The sequence below is a fragment of the Pteronotus mesoamericanus genome, unplaced genomic scaffold, assembly GCF_021234165.1.
Source record: "Pteronotus mesoamericanus isolate MK-2021 breed Mesoamerican mustached bat unplaced genomic scaffold, CSHL_Meso_final scaffold_85, whole genome shotgun sequence".
Lineage (NCBI taxonomy): Eukaryota > Metazoa > Chordata > Mammalia > Chiroptera > Mormoopidae > Pteronotus > Pteronotus mesoamericanus.
In genome coordinates, this window is record NW_026555329.1 from 6,188,891 (window position 1) to 6,206,159 (window position 17,269).

A 17,269-nucleotide genomic window follows, 5' to 3' on the forward strand; every position below is an offset into this window, starting at 1 on the left:
CATTATTTAGCCTTTTTAAAATCTCTTCCTCAAAGAGGCTATATTTTCTTTCCCTATCCTTTTGCTGTTTTTGCTTTATCCTCTGAACTGCAAATCTTTGCCAGTATTATTGATCTGTTCAAAAGAACCAGCTCTTGGGTTCATGGATCAGATTGTACCCATATGGCACATGAGTAATACATCCTTTTTTCTGGTGACGGGGATCTTGAGTTATCTCAGGATCTGTTCTGCTTCTGCTTCTAGAACTGGGTTGGCAAACTACAAGCCATGAGCCAAACCTGGCCTAACACTCTTTCTATATGTAAAGTTTTCTTGGAACACAGCCATGCACATTTATGTTAAAATTGCCTCTGGCTTCTTTTCTATAACAGCAGGGTGGAGTAGGTATGAGAGAGGCTATATGGCCCATAAATGTTAAAATATTTACTATTTGATTTTCAGAGAACTATTTGGCCAACCCTGGCTTCAGAGCCAAGATACAGTGATGGCAGAGGTCCTCAATAAATGCCTCCCTTTGTTTCTGAAGGATTCCTCAGGGCTTTCTTCCTGGGGACAAATGCTCTCACCGATAATCTCTTGGTACGTAGTACATGAGACAGAACTGGTTCCAAAGGCCTATCGCTTCCACATTTAATTCTTATCACTGACCGTGGACTCAAGGTTTTTTTTATATTTATTAATCTGAGTTTGCAATTCTTCTGGAATTACACTGGGATAAAATAGGCTTATTGTTGCAATAGCTTCTTTTTTTTTAATCTTTGAAGTGTGATTTTTCTCTGCTCTTAGCTATCTATCACTTCATTGCCATCTGTTGTCTAACTTCTAGGCATTCCTCAAATTATCTGGTCCAGTATTTCCAGAAGCAATATGAATTTTTTTATATAACTGACTTGTCATTCAATATAATTTTTGACGAGAGGAAAGGTAGAGAGTTTGTGCTCTGCTCAAGATTTTATGGGTTCCTGTTAAATTATGAAGCATGAGTCTATCAGCTCACACTTTCTATAAAGGCAAAAAAAAAAACCCCAAAACACCCTGTCTCCCCCCAAAATGTCTCCAGACAGAAAAATGAGTGTTTCTTTCTTATACGTATAATCTATCTGGGTTTTTGTGGTGGGGGTGGACAGATTGTTAATGAGAAAAGTTTTGTACTGCTAATCTTGAGTCTTATTAGAAGTACTCTGGGTAATGTCACAGTACACTAACAATTTTTTAAAGTCCAAAATGCCTCTGTCTCTTTTTTCTTTTTTTGATGATTTTCATACAGCTCAGTAATATAAAAAGAGGGGAAAAGCTTTCTTATCAGATCCCAAGCCTCCAAAATACAGCACTATTTCCAAGAAACCTTAAAATCTGATTAATTTATATTTATTATATTTGTCATAGTTTCAAAGACTCTGACAAGGCAAGGACATATATCCAAAATGCAGTATTTTTGCCTTTAATCCCAACACTATCTAACATACAATCACGAGAGGTCTAGGTGAAAATAGTTTAAAATAATTATCTTAGATTGTTTATCTCACTACAATCTGGACATGAGAATTAAGAAATTACTTGTTCAGGCATTGCATCAATTATATCCAACTTGAATCTCAGTTTTAAAATTAAGCTATTTTAAAGGAATAAAGCTCATTTTAAAAACTGCTCACAATATTATCAAGAGTAATTTTAATTAAAAACAAACTCCGGCAGATGGTTACATACATTTTTAAAGAGAAAAAACTAAAGGGGTTTCAATTTAGATGAACACACTTCTCATGAACCAAAGTACTGTGTAACTATTGAAACGTTGGCTCCTCTACTGAGTGTATAAGTATCAACTGCAAAACTGAAAACTGTACTGAGGCATCTATTGGCTGGTTGTCAAACATTTCAATTAGTGCTAGAAATTGTCTTCAAAAATTATTTTCTTTCCCTTCTGTATCTTGGTGTTCTTTATCTTTAACAATAAGCAAATCAAGAAATTGAAATAATAAAGCTGATATAAACAAAAAAATTCTAAAATATCATTTCTTATTTTAAGCCATAAAACATACTAATCATCACCAAAAAATGATAAATTGCAGGCAAGGGAGAGTTAAAAAGAGGGGAAAAAAATAGAACAGATTAAGTAGAAATATGTTAAAAGATTTAACTTTGAGCAGTGATTAATAATAGCTGAAATTTAAGGTAGACTATTTTAACTATTTTAAATATCCTTATTTAATATGTAATTTAAAATAGTTATAGTAAAAGCACAAATATCAATAAGTTAACTAATCAGACAGTTGTTTTTGTAAGCATAAGAGAATTCATTGCAGTTTCACTAATTATCTCAGTACTTAATGCCCATAAAAGTATAAGGACTTGGCTTCCTCATCCAAATAGCAGTGACCAAAATGGCAGAGATGTGGGCTTCGAAGGAAGCCAGGCACTTCTTTCAATATGATACTGTTACTTCAAGTTAACTAAGTAGAAATCAATGCCCCGTCCCCCAAAGGATGTAAAAATCAAGAAGACTATACTTTTTTTTTCCCCGAAAGTCAATGACAAAAATTTTTCTACTAACATAAGTTAGGTGGTTTCTATCCAAGATGAAAAGAGCAAAATTAAAAGAAATAATCAACACACTCTACAACTTAAATTTCTTGCATATGTTACAAGTATCCCTCGCTACCCAAATCCATTTGATTTTTAAGGCACCGAGGTAAACATGCCTCTACAAAGAGCCATGAGGGAAGTTGTGGAAAGCAGTCCGGGCTCTGCTAACCCTGCCGGTTTCACTTACAAATTGTGCGACTTGGCAAAGTCACTTAGCATCCCTGGATTCAGCCTTGATCCACTGAAAACAAGAAGAGTAGATAAACTATTATTTCCACTCCTTTCCGAGCCTAATATTCTCTTAATCCATAAACCGAGAGAAAGGCCCTGTCTCTGAACTGTTCACAGCTAAGAGCACACTTTAAGACAACGGTTTAAGAAGACGTCATAATGGGATTAATAAATGGAATTCGAAGCAGACTATTTTCCAAAGTTGCTCATCTGTGATTGAGAATGAACAGAAAACCAAAATATGCACATGAAAACCTTTGTCTGGACGGAGTCCTACACGGAGGAAAACAGGCAAAGTACCTAGGTTTGAGTGGCGCATCAGAGCCTGGAGGGATAATGCACAAGATGGATGAAACCCATGTAGAAAACTAGAACAACACAAAGGCAGAAAATAGTAAGTTAAACAGCTGATTGCTAAAATCTACCTAGCACAGGACTACACATACAGAAGATGCTCCATGCATGATGAATGAATGAACAAATGAATGAAGCTTACCTCTTCAAGCCCCTCTAAGTCTCGAAATCATTTATCTATAAAATACCTGTTTTTTATGGTAATCCTTTAGGGCTGTTTCGTAGCCTTCCTCCAGTCTGCTGAAGGCTATTCCCACATCCGTAGTCCACCAAATCTGTGAGCTGGTTAGTGCAACTTGAGCTGGGAAGTCGAAAATCCACAGTTCTCTAGGCTTTTCCTCATAGGCCACCACAGCTTCTGTGATAGAATGTCGCACCGTTTCTTGCATGGTCTGTTCAAGTTGCAGAAGCCACGTTTCCACCTTTTGAAGCAAATTGAAATGTAAATAGCAGAGGCTTAACTATGGAAGAGGGGCGATTCTATCCTCTCATGTGAGGGCCACACAGAAAGCGGGGCCTCAGCTGGAGTTATTTTAAACCCTTGTAGAAAACTCAAAGAGAAGTCACTCGAAGGAGAAGGCAAACAACTGATGGAAGTGTTTTTCCTGCATGAACCTGTCTATTCCTGGATGCACTAGTCATCTTATTTTACCGACCAGCTGGATGTTAACTTTCCAAACCCTCCAGGAGGTGTTTGTGATCATTCATTTTTCAGATTTGGAGACAAGAGGATTCTAGGCTAACATCCCTCTGGTAACACACAGGGTTTTGAGAAGGCAAACATTACAGCCATCTACGGAACAATGTGCTAGAATACTATTTAGAGCTTTAGGGTTTGGGGAAACTTATCTTTTTAAATATATCTTTGGACAATTTTTAAAACTGCTGAAAATTCTTCTCTAAAAGTTTCATAGTTTTAGTATTAAGACAAGGTGTTTTCAGCAAGTATCTTAATTATATTCCCTACTGGCTCTCTTCACACTTGTCAAAAATTAGACAGCAGGAGAGTATGCGAGATAGGACAACTGCTGACTTGTGAAAATTAATCTTTCTTCTTAAAATTCAAGTTTATTTTGCTCCCACAAATATATTCCAGCCAGTTTTCCATCCTATTCAGATAGGCTTTGTTATATTTATCCGTATATGTTTCCATGGGATGATATTCTATAACAAAAAGGATGTATATACTATGTGCAAATAATTGACCATACCAATGAAAAATGACTAAAATAAATTCTAAGAACCACATGGGATGCTGAGGATGCTAGAACTCATTTCATTCCCTGCCTCTGTGAAGAATGGCAGCAGCTTTCAGTCCCAAAACCCCTTTCTCTGGGGAACTGGGAAGGAGCGACATGTGGTTCAAGAGCTGACAGCCTCCCTGTTGAAAGAAAAGGGATGTGCCGACCTGGAAACAGCCGCAGCAACCTAAGAGCCTTCTCCTCAGAGCTCGGGGCTGGGCTTCGTTCACACGCCTGAGTTCAGGGTCTCTGATCTAATCATTGCTTTAGCCACGAAGCACAAGTCTCAATGGCATCAAGCAACAAGGTCCTTCAGTGAATCAGGCATCATTTAAGCATCTCCCAGATATGCTGGCATCTGTATCCTCCATATGACCACCTGTTCTCAAGAACTTTCCAGTCCATTTGGGAAGATGAGACACACAGCTCATGTTCAGATGCTCATGCCAATGATGGCAACTCAGTATTTGTTGAGAACTAAGCTCCGATGAGGTCCTTGCTGGACCCTTCCCTTTTTGGTATTTCGTCAGCATCTGCCTAACCCTTTCTAACAACAGTGACCACTTCCCACTGTCACTAATTATGTGTATATCCATTTCTTAAATGAGACTAAGAGCTCTTCAAAGATAGGGGCCATGTCTTATTCATGTCTGGATCTCCAAAACCTAACCCAGCACCTGGTACATAGTAGGCATTCAATAAATATGACTCAAATAAAATATCGATAGTCTAAATTGGGAAGAACCAATTATAAAAGTGCGGGGGGGGGGGAACACCTAAAGTAATAGCATCTTTTTAATAAAAGCAATTAGAGGATGAATGTGGTATATGCTCAAAAGTATCTCACACACGTTCCTTATACAGAGTAAATCACAATGCTGTGAAAACTTTCAATATCAAGGGTTCCTGCTAGTGACAATCACATCCGTCAGGCGGGCTGTCCTCCTTCCGGGCACCGTGCCAGCCGACTAGCAGTCGGCTGGGGAGGGAGCAGACAGCAGCACACGTTTGTCAAGATAGTTTATGGTGACTTTTTCTAATCATTGTAATAATATCCTAAAGAGCCCAAGAGATCAAAAAATATATTTTAATCAAAGTATTCCACCATCTGCTTCCTCATCATTTGGCAGGATTTTTCTGGTACAATATTAAAAAAGCAACGGAGAGGAATAAAGAAAACCCCTGTTTTTTTTTTAAGGTGGCCATCACATATCTGCAAGGGACACTTCAAGGAAGCCCCTGCCTCAACGCAAATGGTTCTGTAACAGAGGCTACTGCTTGGTTACTCTGTGGACTAACCCACACTACCCAAGCATCGTCATGAAAAGATGCAATTCCTCTAAATCATCTGAAAACACCAAGAGCCCTTTCATCCCTCACAGTGAGCCATTCTTGCAGATCCCTGCTGCGAATATTTTTTTCATGTGTGTGGCTGTGACAGAAGAGAATATGCTTACTTAAACTATCTGTACATATGGCAATTAGAAGACATCAGCTTGATAGACGCAATCCACATAATTTGCAAGCCGCCATGGACAACGTTCACATCAGAATCCTGAACCACGAGCCGCTTTCAAAGCTGCTTTACTGAGAGCCGCTGCTCCACCCTCACCCCTGAACTCTGAGCAGCGGTGACCACAATATGCTTTGTGGGAAGCACTGCCCCTGGGCTGCATTTGCTTCTAAGCCTGGGGTCCACTCATTCAATTTTTGACTGTCCCTCCTATCCAGTTCAACTGCCAGTGTCTCTGAGACCCTGCGGGTGCTGCAGCCAAAGGAGCAGAACCTGGGACCCCGGCGGAGGAGCCCGGCCACACCGGACACAGGTAAATAGGAAGCTCTGCACAAAGCAAACCAGAGCCTGATTTGACATGAGCTGATTTTCTTGTTCAATTCAACCATTAAAAATTATCCCAGCCTTGACTGGTATGTCTCAGCTGGTTGGGCATCATCCCACAAAGCAAAAGGTTGCCAGTTCAATTCCTGGTAAGGGCACATTCCTGGATGGCGGGTTTGATCCCTGGTCAGGGCGGATGCGAGAGGCAACCAATCCATGTTTCTCGCATTGAGGATTCTCTCCTTCCTTTCCCCTCTCTCTAAAAATAAGTAAATGAAATCTTTTTTAAAATTATCCCTCAAATCCTCCTCCATCACAGAAAACATAATCAAATCTTACGTGGCCCATGCATTCACACTCGGCTTGGAATGGGACATATTCCTGTTCTTTGCTGGACATGCCAATTGCTCTGTGGGCAGAAACATCCTGATCGTCTTCAAACTGCAGATCTGCGATGCTGTCGAAGAGTTTGGCAAGGTGACGTGTTACCTAAGATAAGGTGATTAGAAAAGATAAGAGCATTTCTTACCGGAGGTATATTCTGGTGTTCTAGTGATGATTCATGAAACTTTCTAGAGTTACAGCGTTGTCTCAAAATGGTTTTCTTCAAAATAAAAATCACTTCTTAAATTCCAGAGTGTGAAATGAGCCTGGGAGAGAAACGGCCAGGCACTCGGGTCCGTTCGTCAGGGGCTGGGCGGTGAATTATTTACTAGATTGGAGACTTACTGACTTCTCCATTCTGCCATATTTCTGTAGCAATATTCATGCTGAGAATTTTGTGGCCAAGATTTTAAAATTCAGACATACTATCATATTATTAAAAAGCTTATACTATTAAGAAAGCTGTGTTAAAACATCTGAACCGAACATGTAAGTTAGATACAGTCTTACCCTAGTGTTGGGTCCCATGTGGGGTACTTCCTTTGATACTAAGGTGAGCCCCACAAAATACTCGTTACATAAGAAAGGTGAATAGGATTTCCCCATTTTTATTGATAAGGATATTTAAGCTAAAATATTAGGTGACTTCATCAAGTTGACATTGCTAAGAGTAAGTGGCAGTTAGATTTTAAGCCTTCAAGTCCAGGTTACACCTACAAAGGTCAAATTCTTCTGGCATCATATACTTTTACATCCTAAAGTGTGGGATCTTCAAAGGAACCCCCAATAGCTAGCTTATGGAACTCTATGCAGGTTCCAGACTATTGGAAAAATGAAACAAACCAAATTAAAAGACAAAGATGAGCATTTGTTCTGCTAGAGGCCAGTTTGGAGACTAAAGGCTGCCTGGCTTCCCAACAGAATGCCAGAAGGAGCAACGCTCATCCATCCAGGCATGTCAGCGCAGACCAGGACAACCTTCCCCATCCGGAAGCACTAGCAGGAAAGAAAGGAAAGGCATGCGTTCTACAGGTTTACGCACAAAGAGAACCATCGATCAGGTAGGCTACTCTACCTCCTGTGGGGTGGATTGAGTGAAGGGCAGAGAGGGAACCAGAGCAAGCACCAGGAGGGGGAAGAAGTGGTCCCTCCTTACACGGGGTACAAAGAAAAGCTGCTGAGTAGGAAACAGTTTGGTGGTGCCTTGAAAACTTAAACATGGACTTACCATTTGACCCAACAATTCCACTCTCAGGTATCTACCCCAAATAACTGAAAAGAGGTCCTCAGATTCTTGCGCATAAGTGCAGTATTACTCACAAAAGCCAAAAGGTGGAACCAATACAAATGTGCGCTGGTGGGTAAATGGACAAATAAATCGCGCCATATCTATGCAATGGAACATGATTCAGCCATAAGAAGGAATGAAGTACTGATACCTGCTATAACATGGTTCATAATCTCAAAAACATCATGCTAAATGAAAGAACCAGTCACAAAATACCATATACTGTATTATTCCATTTATATGAAATGTCCAGAGCAGGTAAGTCCATAGAAACAAAATAGACTGGTGGTTGTTAGGGGCTGGAGGGAGGAATACAGAATGACCGTTTAATGGGTGTGAGGTTTTATTTAGGGATGATGAAAATATCTTAAAACTAGATAGAGGCGATGGTTGCACAACATTGTGAATGTACAAAATGCCACTGAATCTTTCACTTCAAAATGGTTAATTTTATAAGATGTGACTTTCATTGCAATAGAAAAAATAAAATAGCCCTGCCTGGTGCAGCTCAGTAGATTGAGTGCCAGGCTGTGAACTGAAAAGTCACCAGTTCGATTCCCCGTCAGGGCACATGCCTGGGTTACAGGCCAGGTCCCCTGTTGGAGGCATGTGAGAGGCAACCAATAGATGTATCTCTCACACATCAATGTTTCTCTCCCTCTTTTTCTCCCTCTCTTTCCCTCTCTCTAATGATAAATCTTTAAAAAGAAAAAGAAAAGAGATACTGATAATCAGAAGATGGTTTAAAAGCTATTCAGCATTTACCAGCATATAGGTGCCACCTCTGTGATGAGTTTTTCTTAAAATACAGTTTAACTGGACTTGATAACTGTCCCAATGGCAGCTTCTAGGAACAAGAGCAACTTGCCTAAGTTCCCTGCATGACAAGACCAAAACCAATATTGGTAAGGAACTCCTTAAGGGGTGAATTAATCTTGGAAGCTCTTAGCGTTTACATCTTTGCTGTATTTGCAGTTTCAGTATTAAAGAAAACCACAGCAAAGAATCCTCTGAGTTTAAAATAGATGAGTTTTTGAGACTCTCACTTACTTTAAACCTAGACGGAATAGCAGCTGATGATCACTGCTTGGGTCATCGTATTCTCTTCCATCCCTGGATATTACCCCAAGGACGTTTATACAGAGAGTATCTCCAACAACCTAACAATCACTGTGACAGCCAGAGCGGCCAGGAAGTACGCAGATGTTCAATGGCTTCTACTGTGGAATGGGCCTGCATACCATTCAGGTAAAAAGCTGCGGGATGAACAAGACCTCAACTGTCACACAGCCTCACACGATTGCTTTGGTGAGAAAACAGTTTCAAAAGAACTTCTCAGCCAGTGACCAGAAAATGCAAACCCAGTAGTTTACGTGTCCCCCACTGTGTGTACCTGGCGCGTTTGAAATCAGACGTCTTCATGGCCTTTCAGGTAAAGCTGCTGAGAGAACAGGACTGGCTTTTATGCTAATATGGACCCTGTTGTTCCCCAATTTGTTCCATTTCTAATGAGATCTCTTTGTTAATAAATTAATTTGTTAATAAAAAATTAAAATACCTTCTTCCTAGTGTAGTGTTTGGAAAAATCTTTTGAAAATGAAAATGAATACATTAAAATGAACATCTCATAGGCTCCTCTTTAAAGGATTTGAGCACTTCAAGTCATAAAAAAGCCAGTAATGTCATCATTTTAAAAGGTTAGCAGCAAATGACGTGGCATCAGCCCAGGACAGATGCCTTAGGTTCCACAGCAAGGCCTACAACTTCTGGGTGGCAGAACACCACATTTATGAGATTGCATATTTGGATCTCATGATATTAAAGTGATATTTTATTTAAACCACATATTATCATAATCCTGATTTTGATGTGTAATTTGGCTGTGGATAGAATTCCAATAAAAGAGCTGCAACAGAATCCTACACAGTGATAATGTATTTGCAAAATGAAAAAAAAATTACACATACAATTTGCAGCCAACTATATTTTGCAAGGATAATCAAACCCACACTGGATGTATAAAGTATGGTATGTTTTTTTAAAATACAGAGTGTCTATTTTCTTATCACACCTGAATGCCTAAGTCCTTTGGGTATCAGGCAGCCTTTATACAAAGACATCCATTTAAAATAGGACATGTTCCTAAATTCTGCCCAGGGGAACTGCTCTTACTTGGCAATTTCTGGGGCAAACGACACTTGGGTGAGCAGCCTCTATTCCTCATCGTTCAGTCGAAGGTAAGTGGAGACCAGGGCAAGATAGCCCAAAACACGGCCACCTTCTGGTACTGTTTCCCTTTGCTATCTGTTCCCCCATTCCTTCCTCAGCTCCAGCCCAAGATGAAGGGCAACACCTATCTCCACCTTCAGCGGCTAATATCTGCTTTCCCTGAAAAAAGCTGGGATTTTTAAATTGATTTTATTGCAACTAAAACTCATTCATCCTTGCATGTCATCAATCAACTACTTGCATCCTGAGCTGTTTTCCTCTCAATTGTCTGAGGAGAACTAGACCTTGTTGTAGAACATTGTGGCCCTGGGAGCGAGGGCTGAGCTCCATCAGCCTGATTCCTGACATTCAGAGTCCGGGTTTCTTTCACTCACCAGGAGGCCAACCAAGGGGAAACCATAGCACTGTGTCTGTGGGAATGTGTGGTCCTAAGAGCTCTGCCTCCTTATCACCTAATAGTAAGCCCATTTCTCACAAGCACCTTTCCAAATGCCAATATTCACAGTCTATTAAAAGTATCGGTTTAGTGCCATCTGGCTCATCGTTGCAATTTGGGGGATTTCTCAAAGGACAAGTTGGCAGGTTTCCTCTTATGTAGATTTGGGCCAATGCCATTGAAAAACATTTCTTAATGCAAACATTAAATATTTCTGAGCATATATATTCTTGATCTTGTCATTGTAGAGGATGCATTATGGCCTCAATTTCCACAGTGGTGCCTTTCTAGTAGCCACATTAAAACAGATGATATTAATTCTAATATACTTCGACCTAGCATATCTAAAATGTTTTCACTTCAACATGTAACATAAAAAATTATCGTTGATATATTTTACATTCTTTTCTCCAGAGTAAGATTTTGAAATCCGGTGTATATTTTATAATACATCTCCATTTGGATTTTTCTTCAGAAATACTTGATCTGCATTTAGATTTCATAAACTATACAGTTGCAAAGCAGATTCATACACCCAAGTAGTCTCGAACATGTTTTCCAATAGCTGAATCAAATATTAGTTTTAAAATTTAAATTTTTTAAGTTTGCATTTCCATAAGCATCTACCGGAGACCTTTGGCCACTGAAGTTAAGCAGCGCCCCTATCCACTGCCCTTTAGATAATCCACGAAGTGGGGAGGTCTGTGTGAATTTGGGGAGGAAAAAAGTCTTTAACAGTTGACCTTAAACTAGCTTACCAACAGCTAATAACCACTGACGGCATTCTAGACACACTGATTTCATCATGCTGGCATCCCAACTCCCGCATCTTCACTTGGGAACGTCTGCTGGCAAGACTGGAGGCTGTAGTCATATCAGACCTCCCTGGCTGGTAAGTTCAGGCCGATCAAATTCCACAATTAACTGCAGAAACTCACTTTAGCCAACACTTAAATTGAGTGTGGCAGGTGGAGCCGTGGGGGGATCTGAAGAATTCAAGTCATTCACACCATGTCAACATGAGTTATTTGCCCACAAAGGGTATCTTTTCTGGGGACAATGCACTGTTATTCCACGAGCCGCGCAGTCACCATGTTATCTCAGTCACACTGCTGGGGGCCCATTCAGGAATGTTGTGCCTGGTGGTCCAAAACCGATTCTGATGTTGAAAGGGAGGTTAAAAGAGGGCAGCGAGGCCGAGTTACGTGGCATAATTGCCAGAAGCATGAACTCTTCTGTAGTAAGTGGCCAAGGATTCAGAATGCACCTTGCGCCTACAGAACGGTTTCAGGGGAAGAAGTGGGCTGTGGCTGTGAATTGCCCTTAGTTCCTTCCCATCTCCTTCCCCAACAAATCACTCCTGAGCGCTTGTTTGCACCGGAGAGGCAGCTAAATGTTTTTTTTTCTTGCTACAGACCTTTAGGAACTGCGTGACAGCATTTTATGTGAATTTGAATTGTTGAAAGTTTAGTTTGTATATCAGAAAGATCTCAATGAAATCATACTTTGAACACAACTGGAAATGATATAAATCTCAAGTATTCAAAAGTATCAAAATCCGAATCTTTTTAAAGCCAGCGGGACAGGAGAACTGTAAACCACATGTACACTGTAGCCGCAAGGCTGGCCCCTTTCAGCTGGTGAGCAGAAAGCCCTGCGTCCTTTTGTCCGCATAGAGCAGACATCCTGTCAGCATGGAGAGAGTGATTCTGGAGTGCTCTGTGCTGTGACTTTAATATTCAGCTTCATTATAATTTAAAACCTTTTAAATGTCTTCTACTCCTTAGTCATTCATTAAGGAGCAGTATGAATACTAGCACTGAGCAATGCACCTGAAATTTGGGAATTCAGAACTTAGAGTGGGAATGCTAGGAAGGACGGAGGTGAGGGGACCGCCATGGTAGGTCTCACTGGTATCAGAGATTAACACTCTAAGATAGTAAGTGATGCTGTGAAAAGAATGATTTACAAGATACCTCTTTAACATTTTTTTAAAAGATTTTATTTATTTATTTTTGGGGGGGAGGGAGAAAGAGAGGGAGAGAAACATCAATGTGTGGTTGCCTCTCGCATGCCCCCCACTGGGGACCTGGCCCGCAACCCAGGCATGTGCCCTACGCTGGGGAATTGAACAAGTGACCCTTTGGTTTGCAGGCCAGCGCTCAATCCACTGAGCCACACCAGCTAGGGCTAAAGTTTATTTTTAAAAAAATTCATGCTGTAATTTAGGATTAATAATAATAATTTGAAAATGTTGGCACCAGGGATGCACAGACCTATGAGGTGACATGTTGTCTGGCTAAGGCATGAAGCATTTTTATTTTTATTACTATTATCTGAGAGGAGGTAAAGAGAATTGGTGACAAGTACCTGATGCGTGATCTGTTCATCTAGCATCAGCCTAAGGACTGCAATTCACAGCCAAGAGGAATTGGGCACGTGCATGTTCTAAAGGCAGCAAACGGGTTAGGTCGGGGTAGTCCCTCCAGGGCTTGGTAAGACACATCTCAACCCCTTATCACCATCTACCTCCATACACCCCTTCTATGGGCGGCACTGAGGGAGGAGGGGAGAAGAGGCTGCCATCTTCATAACTGTGTTTTCAACCCGGAGGAGGATGCTCTGGTTCTTCTTCACTCCTTATGGAGAGGAGGTGAGGGCTTGTTTCTCCCAACCTCTACCCTTACATCAACAAGTGAGAGGCGTTGGAGAATCACTCACAGAAACTACAGGTGTTCTTAAACCAATGCTACCCCCAATAAATTCAATAAAAATAAAGGAAACTAAAAGTGTCTGCAGAAAGTGAATCTGTCGTGTGTCCCTTGTTTGGACATCCGCTTAGGTGGAAAAGAAGGAAGGAGATGTATGCAGATAGCTGATGACAACATGGTCAAGAGCAAGAACTGCAAGAGTTAGGATAGAGTCAGCTCTGCAATATATATCCCTTGGGAAGTTCTTCCTTGTCCCCTGAAGATTGCCCACTGTGTTCTACAAGAAACCCAACACATGGATGCTTGGTGTTGAGGAGAGAGAAGCAGGAGTAAGCATTAAGTATTATATGAAAGACTGACCTTGACACACAGGTGAGATTGGAATTTTAAACTAGATCTTGCTGAGCTGTGTTTGATTTATTTTTTTAATAAGAAAAAGGGACCAGGGTGTTATACCTACTCAATAGAGGGGCCTGCTCCTCAGTGTAAAAGGATACAGCAGAGCACAGTTGGGATTATGAATTGTAGAAAAATAAAACTGCTCCATATCTGTATTCTAGGTAATGAATCCTTTCAACATACCAGCCACACAAGTGTTTATTGTGCATAAAGAATACAATGAAAAGTATGTTATTCTAGTTACAGATTTACGCATCTCTCTTGTAATATACATATATATGTATACGCATGTGTGTGTGTATGGTAGTCCTGAAGGTATTCAACCATGTAATGTGAAAAAGACGTTTATTGAAGAAGATACAAGAAACATTGTACATAAGACAATGATGCCTCAGTCCCCTTCAAAGTAGGCACCTTGGGATCTCACACAGTTCTCCCATTTGCCATCAGCTGCCCTGTCATATTTCCCTGAAGCTCATGGACAGTCTGAAATCTCTTCCTTTTCAAAGGTGATTTTAGTTTTGGGAATAGTTGCAGGGTGCCAAATCTGGGCTGTAGGAGGGGGCTGAGTCACTGGGGTCATTTGGTGTTTAGCCAAGAAACTATGCATGAGTGGGCACGTTGCCGTGATGAAGCTGCCAATCACCAGTTGCCCATAGCTGCGGCCTTCTGAATCATCTGAATAGTTTCCATGGAGGAGTGTTCAAACTTAATGCAAAATTTGATGCAGGCTGGTTGCTCTACTTGCTCCATCATTTTGAATGTGATGGCCACACAGTACACATGCTCCCTCAGTGGCGTCTACCGCCCCCACTGACTAGGGCAGTGAAGCTGTCATTGGTGTCACATACGAATTCCAGTCCACTCTCCTTGGCTGCCAGGTTATAGCGATGTCATATAAACTGTTTTTGTTATATTAACTATGTGTGTGTGTGTGTTTGTGTATATAATTTAGAATTGTATCTCTGATGGGGAAGTCTGTAGGAACATGTACCTGGAATAGAATGTGACACCCTCTATCTCATAGGTAATCACCCCTGGCCGAGCATCCAGCTGCTGGTCATGAGGATATTCCCAGATTATTGAAGCACAAGCATGGCTATGACCACTAGGTTTTAAACTAGTAAACCTCCCCAACCTATAAAAAGTCTTTTTTTAAAAAGACATCCAAAACATCCAGTTGTGTGCTACATAAATGAGGTAAATAAATATACTGGATCCCCACTTAATCTGGTCAGAGGGATTGTGTTTACAGAGCCACCTGGGAGTTTGCATGACAACACTAAATAGTACCTGAGTGGTGAGCCGGAAAATGCGACCACAGTTGACTAAGAACTCTGTTACTACCAGCAAGCCGGCATGCACTCGTATTGTCAACAGCAAGAACAGCCAGCCAACTGAATTTAGGCTCAAGGAGAAATGATGAACCAGAGAGAAATAACCAAGATAAAATGCTGTGTCTGAAGATGAGCAGAACTTCGGAAACTGCAGTGTGAAAAGACACACATTCCAAAGAAAATGGCATAAAAATATCTACAGAAAAAAACACGGAGACAAATCCACAGTGACAAAGCACAGTTTTTGGCTCCAGAATGATTCGTGATAGGCTTTCCACTCCAGGAGTAACCGCCTACGTCAGTTGTAACAACTAAAAGATCTAAACGGACGTGAATGACTGAAGAGAATGACACGAAAGGCAACAGCCTCTCAGTGTTTAAACAAAGGAGCGCTCTGGGATTTGTACAATGTGTACCTCTGACCTGAGCCCTCAGATTACAAAAGATAATAGCTGCTTTTATTTGCTTTAAATATTGTCATGGCGGCATGTTGTTTTTGTATAGGTCAGGGAAAATTAAAGTATTAGGTAAAGGATGAGACTGAAATTCTTCCAGTCCACCTCTGGCTACACTGATGACTAGTCCAGCCGAATAATTATGAAGTTTACTTTGGCATCAAGAGAGAAGTAAGATGATACCAGCCATGATCTCGTTCCAAGTGACCCATTCTCCCCTAGGAAACCCGCTAACCAGGCAACAGACGCTCCAGCCCTCGTCTCAGACTCCTGGGGGATTTGGAGCCAATGTTTTTGCCATTAACTTCTTACAAAGCTCTCAGCCTTGTTTCTTTGATATCCTTTCCCTTCACCGAGTAACAGGCACTTACCTTTCCCAGTTTCTTTAGCGCCAATTCTGGAACCTCTCTGTTGCTGCATTAAGGATTTTACTGCAGATTTTTCTAGCTCCTGGCACATATGACATGAGAAGTGGCATTTGACAATGATAGAGAAACTGTGACATTCCTTAGCTAACATAGTATTATATGAGATTCTCAAAAAAAGATATTACCTGTTTAGGCTGAGCTCCCTTTGAGAGAATGTCAAGTAAATCTGCGGAAGAGATGAAATAGAAGCGTGGAAAAGCCACACGCTTGGTTTCCAGGTATTCAGCAAGAGCTTTTTCACAGAGAGAAAGCCTATATGAACGGAAAGTATTTTTAAGTTTATCTTGTCCATTCAGTTATTAAAATGTTAACAAATCAAAACCCACCTTCTCTCATCTGTCCATGACAATAAGCTCACTGTTTACCAGGTAGGCTACCTCCGTTTCTTTGACACCATCATCTTGCCTGTGACTCATATACAAGTCATGCCAAGGGGGAGGGGACACACACAGGAGCTGTGCACACCCATCACTGGTTGAGGCTTAATTTAGATCTCACCTAGGCTGATGACACTTATCACTTTTCTTAATGACACTCCTAACTAGCAGGGAGAAAGTTAGCTTTGGCATCACTCAATCTGAACAAGAAGTGCATTAGTTAAGACGTAATTGGTTTAAAGTCTTCCTTTTCCCAGTGAATGTTTACAAAGCACACATTGCTTCGCTCTCTCTGGTATTCAGAAGTCATAAGATCCAGCATCATTTCCCCTTTGTTGTTCTTAGCAGAGCAGAGATGACCCAGAACACGAGCTCCCCCAACTCCCCAAAGATTACTGATCAAACAGAAATAATTAACTTCTTAGAAACCCACTCTTTTAAAATTATGGCCAACTTTATCTCTGAAAAAATTCCAGATTATGAAATAATTTTGCTTAGGTGATATATATTTTATGTAGAGTGCTCCTCTACTTTGCAATAAAACATGGTCACAATTCTGCACAAACCTCTTCTTTTTAGTAACTGATCTGCCAGAATATTCTTAGGACCATTCACTGTTGTCAAATTACATGTGAAAACTGCAAATGGTCCCTTAGGACAGGATTTTAAAACGACTACTAATGTGTTCTCTAAGGATAATTTCTAGTACAATTAAATTATGTGCAAAGTAAAGGACTTAACTGAGTGCAATCCCAGTTCCTGGTATACAGTAGATGCTTAATGTTTGTAGGAGACCTCAGTAAAAGAATTGACTAATTAATCATGTAGATTCTCTTGAAAATAAGATATTCTAATTTTACTGTTATGATAATCCTTTTGGAAAACAGAAATATACTTGGATTTATTGACATTAACTCACAGAACATATATACCACCTAATATATACAAGGCAACTAGACAACTATAAGCAAAATTACAA

General features: G+C 40.5%; 1 protein-coding gene across 2 annotated transcripts in view; it reads right to left on the reverse strand.

Annotated features, from left to right (window-relative positions):
* Positions 1-17,269, reverse strand: part of DNAH11 (dynein axonemal heavy chain 11) — a 251,134-nt gene that overhangs the window by 170,086 nt on the left and 63,779 nt on the right. For both annotated transcript variants that reach the window (XM_054564603.1, XM_054564601.1), the window contains exons 28-30: positions 16,039-16,165; positions 6,586-6,735; positions 3,357-3,590 (exon numbers count right to left, since the gene is read on the reverse strand). In XM_054564603.1, coding sequence (XP_054420578.1) covers positions 3,357-3,590; positions 6,586-6,735; positions 16,039-16,165 — 511 coding nt within the window. The remainder of the gene's footprint in view (positions 1-3,356; positions 3,591-6,585; positions 6,736-16,038; positions 16,166-17,269) is intronic.